General features: G+C 42.3%; 1 protein-coding gene across 2 annotated transcripts in view; it reads right to left on the bottom strand.

Annotated features, from left to right (window-relative positions):
* Positions 1–64: 64 nt before the first annotated feature.
* LOC106585475 (citron rho-interacting kinase) overlaps positions 65–5,025 on the bottom strand; it is a 64,169-nt gene continuing 59,208 nt past the window's right edge. Inside the window, exons 30-39 of one of the 2 annotated variants that reach the window (XM_045707012.1) lie at positions 4,447–4,582; positions 4,185–4,324; positions 3,975–4,067; positions 3,634–3,742; positions 3,284–3,412; positions 3,004–3,084; positions 2,774–2,852; positions 2,262–2,435; positions 1,619–1,910; positions 65–1,454 (exon numbers count right to left, since the gene is read on the bottom strand). In XM_045707012.1, coding sequence (XP_045562968.1) covers positions 1,431–1,454; positions 1,619–1,910; positions 2,262–2,435; positions 2,774–2,852; positions 3,004–3,084; positions 3,284–3,412; positions 3,634–3,742; positions 3,975–4,067; positions 4,185–4,324; positions 4,447–4,582 — 1,257 coding nt within the window. In that variant the 3' untranslated portion in view covers positions 65–1,430. The remainder of the gene's footprint in view (positions 1,455–1,618; positions 1,911–2,261; positions 2,436–2,773; positions 2,853–3,003; positions 3,085–3,283; positions 3,413–3,633; positions 3,743–3,974; positions 4,068–4,184; positions 4,325–4,446; positions 4,583–5,025) is intronic. The other variant, XM_014171718.2, reaches the window with a different exon arrangement.

Genomic DNA, 5,025 nt, shown 5'->3' with positions numbered 1-5,025 from the left:
TTTGCTAGCCGGAATAGTATCTCATGCAAAATGATATGTAAGTTGTCTGGTACAAAAAAAGGACATATCTTGACACATTGCCAGGGTAGCTCAATCATCTTTAATGTATGTACAAAAATCAAGAAAAACCTTTTAGTTGTCTTGCAACAATGTATACTTATTGAATACAAATTCATGTGAATACATGACAGAAAAACACAACCCAAAAATCAAGGTAAAAAAAAAGCAACTGCTGCTCTAAATTACTCATGCTCTTCTGATGTGACAAATGTAATATTTTATCAATTGAAAAAGAAGCGATAATAGAGACGAACCCTGACGATTACTGGACTTCATAGTTAGTTCACTGCACAGAAGTAAGAACAGGACATCTGTACCATAATAAGCAGCTGCAGGCAGCAGACTAATGGTCAGCCATCTCCGCTGCCTGCTGTTTCAAATCAAAGACAAAGTTTTTATAGGCGTATTATTCATCTTAGGTATATTTAATACAAGGAACACTTGTAGCCTAACATTTATTTTGTCCATTAGTATGGTAAGACAATAACTGTTATTAAGCAATCATATGCAATTAGATATTAAAGTCCATTTAATGAAAAGGACCATACAAAGTTGATCCAAAAAGAAGACTGGTCATGTAGAAACAATGAATTTGGAATCCTGCTCAGTTAGGGCTCTATTCAGTCTTTAAAGCTGAAGTGTTACAGATTCCGTGATAGAAATGTAAAGGTAATTTCAGATTGAGCCAACATGCAGCGTTTACCGTGAATACAGTCTCCGCTAAACCGCTAACATTGCCTATACATTTCAATCATGCTGTAAAGCTGAATTTCTGCGCTGCAGATTGAATAGAGCCCTTATTCTCAAGTACAAAGTGAAAAGCTCATGAGTTTTGACTTCTTGGAACCCATATTATTTGTACACTACATGGGTGATTAAATGTTGGCATGATTGACCGTCCATAGAAAAGCAAAAACTACAGTATTGTATCTGGGATGGTGATGAGATTTTGAGATTAGATTTCTCTCCCTGCAACGTCATTAGAAACACGTCCTTAAAAAATATAGACTTGCCTTTACCAGCCTACTATTCCCTTTTCGCTATAAAAACTGGAACAATATTTACAACTTTGATTTTAGTACTTATAAAGGTTTATATCCTTGACCCATTAGATCCACAGGGGTTCCCTGCTAATGCTGCTCTGTTGAACAACTATCTGCCATAGGACCATAGCAATGAATACACATATCAGAAAGGAGAAGATTGTCAAAGGAAATTTCCCAGTGCAATAGTGTGTTGGCAAATGAATCCAGATTGCACTATATACAGGCGATGGGTTTTCTGGTTGGTCACCCTTTGATGGCGTAGCCATGTGCAGAGTGGACAGAGGGTCACACAGCTCCTCTCTCCTAAACCTCTCCTTGTGTTACTCACACAGACGACTGGTCCCACACCTAAAATACAGAGATCGATAGCCATAGCCTCTGTCACAGAAGATCAACTCTACTCATATGTATTACTGCACTATTGAGTGTGCCAGCTTCACAATCAATCATTAAAAAAATTGGGCAGTTGATGTAATCGAGATATAATTCCTAGTGTGGCTGTGTAACTGTACCTTGTTGACAGGGGTGAGCTGTGTGCGGCGGTCAGAGCCGGTGTGTAGACGTTGGCGATCGTCAAACCTTCCAGGGGACCTCTCTCTGCGGCTGTCCAGTCTGGGGCCTGGGGACTTCTCTCTGTCCAGGGGGCGTGCCGGGGACTTGTCCCGCCGGAACTCAGTTCGGCCCTCCCGGAAGCGGTGCGGTGTGCTGGGCTCACGGTGAAGCCCCTCATGGCTGCTAGGGCCCGAGGCCAGACGCTTGGAGATGTGCTCTGTGTATGTAGGTGGTCCTCTCTTACTGGGGCTGCTGTAGATGCCAGAGCAGAAGACATATGTATGGAGACAAATAAGCTGTTGTTTCAGCTCAAATGAGACAAAAGTCAGATCGATAAAACCATGACTACAGATTTTGGCTTTAATTGAAACAATAACAATGGCTAAAATATATTTGGCTGCCAAGCTTTGCTAAGTATCAGCAATGAAAACTCAAAACAGCAGGTGGCACTATACCCTTAGCATTAGACTTGTGACCCAGTGTATCTAGTTTCTAGAGTTTCCTTTGTTTATTTGTATGTGCAAGTGCTACCCTTAATAGTTGATGGTACAGTAGTTCAGGGCCATTAGCTAAAGGTTTGGGGACATGACAGGGAGAGCTCACCCGCGGCTAGAGCCGGTCCTCTGCAGCTCCCCAGACTCCCTGACCAGGTTGCCCTTGCAGCAGATGACCCGCAGCTTGTTCTGGTAGGAGGAGGCCAAGTAGATGGCCCCGGAAGAGATGGCTGGACCCAGGTAACGGGGGTTAGGGATGTCCAGGTGGGCTAGCACTGGAGGGCTACACACAGGTACATAAACAGAGAGGCAGGGTTAGGATTAAGTCTGGAAATACACTACCCAACATTCAATTCAGTGAGTTGAGAGGAAGTAATAACATCATGCTTAATGGCCTACTGGGCAAATAAATCAATAATGCCTGCCATTTAGCACAATGGATGAATAGAACAATTAGCATCAGACAGGGAACATTATTGGAGATCATTTCTCTATTATTGTACTATGTGTTATTCTCAATTTGTCTTATTGATTGTGGTTGCATACTCAGATGAATCCTGATGCATTTGTCATAATCAAGTTCTTATTGTGTAAGTTTGTATTTCAGTCGTTTTCCTTTACCCAAGTGCAGCATGTCCCTGAACCTCGATCACATCCAAAGAGTTAAAATATGTCACAAACAGGTAGGGCTCTCTGTAAGCTGTGCAAGACCGAGAGGGAAAGGGTTACATTACAAAAGGCATGGCATACACATTCGTAGCACGTTATGACAATATTGCGTCAAATCCACCACAACGTATACCACTTTGTTAGAAATGTACTGTGTGAAGACAAAGCTTTTCTATACACACCGAAGGCCAGGGGCAGACGGCTCCATTTGATCTCTTCAGTGCGGCTCCTTCGTCCATATGCGTCCACAAACACTCCAAACTCTGTGACAGAACAATAGTGTAGATGAATGTACCATGGAAAGTTTTACAATCATTCTGTGGGCAATATACAGTACATAGGTTGTGTGTGGGAAATACAACACAAACAATTTCTTCCAATATGTACAGTAAAACAGGTAATACAATATCACAGATGTTAAGATGCATTTATTTAAATTGCAAATGTCAAGCCAGATCTCACCATGGAAGCAGAGCAGGTACTCCTCCTGCTGCAGAGTGCTGGTGACCTGCATTATGGAGATGGGGAAGCTGTGGCAGGAGGAAGCAAACACCGCCGAGGCCAGAGACACGTCCTTCTTATCCAGGAACTCTACAGGGGCGACACGAGTACAACACGCTCTCTGTCACAGATAAAGAAATGTCATGGAAATTATTTCGTGGCATCAACCTTTAAAATGTGCAGTAGAGTGGCTAATTTACATGTAGCACTTTTGGATTGGCAACATTTCATTTTGTGGTACACATGAGTTCCAGTGGGTTTCCTGAGAGAAACTGTACAGCAAAAAAAACGACTCCAAAAAGACCACTAACCCTCCAGAACATACTGCTTCATCTCAACCTCATAGAACTTGTTGGTGCCGATGATGATGCTGTAGCTGGTCAGGTGGAGGCAGCTGCAGGGCTCCAGAGTCTCTATCTCCTGGTAGAGGGGTGGAGGAAGGAGGACGTTAGGGGATTAGCGAGGGAATACATCTGATTAACTGATAGGAGGAACAGATTTTCTTCAGGTACAGTTCAATATAAATGAGGTGCATGTCTAGTCACTGTGAGCTGTCTTGAGGGTTAATTAAATGTCCTCTGTAACCAGGAAATGAAGCATTTATCATTCCATCTGATTATTTGTGTGTAGTGCACATTGAGGTGATACTCACCTTGCGAATGCAGAACTTGTTGAGGTTATCATTGTAACGCAGAATTGTAATCTTGTTAGGCATTGCAGCACAGATACAAGGCCCATTATCTATCTGTAGACAAATCCACAACATCAGCCACACAGCTAGCATAAGGGATAAACATTTCTTCTGCCAAGGGATGACCAACTGAAACAATGTCCCCAAACCATTGAAAACCAGTGGACTTACTCTGCCTGCAGAGAAGAGGTGGCATCCCTTGACCGTCTCAAAGATAAATGGTTCCAGTTCAGACTGGGCAGGCAGGTGGGACTGGGCCAGAGACTGCTTCACCTTTTTAATCTCCACCAAACACAGCGCCCTCTCATCCCCTACAGGCCAAACACAGACATTACACCTCTATTCAATTCAGTCTGACTGACAAATAAATTAGACAGTAGTAGACTATGTATATGTGCTGTTATCACTGGTGGAGTCAAGTCGGCTGTCTCACCAACAATCATCAGCAGCTTTTCATGTTCTTTCATGATGTGGATCTGGAAGACGGAGCCCAGGCCAGGGATGTGGGTCAGGGAGTTCTTGATCAGATTCAGGGCGTACAGACCCTCCTCAGAGCCCACTAACACTATCTGTGGGAGTGGAGAGAACAGACTCACATCACTGATAGTGTATTGTACACTGTGGCACTACATGAAGTGGATATACAGTACCAGTCAAAAGTTTGGACACACCTACTCATTCCAGGGTTTTTCTTTATTTTTACTGATTTTTACATTGGAATTATGGAATTATGTAGTAACTAAAAAAGTGTTAATCAAATCAAAATATATTTTATATTGGAGATTCTTCAAAAAAGCCACTCTCTGCCTTGATGTCAGCTGCAGTTGAAGTCGGAAGTTTACATACACTTTGGTTGATGTCATTAAAACTATTTTTCAACCACTCCACACATTTCATGTTAACAAACTATAGTTTTGGCAAGTCGGTTAGGACATCTACTTTGTGCATGACACAAGTAATTTTTCCAACAATTGTTTACAGATTATTTCACTTATAATTCACTGTATCACAA

This window comes from Salmo salar, chromosome ssa24 (genome assembly GCF_905237065.1).
Source record: "Salmo salar chromosome ssa24, Ssal_v3.1, whole genome shotgun sequence".
NCBI lineage: Eukaryota > Metazoa > Chordata > Actinopteri > Salmoniformes > Salmonidae > Salmo > Salmo salar.
Note: the sequence above shows the minus strand (reverse complement) of the source record. Positions and strands in the feature narration are given on the sequence as shown.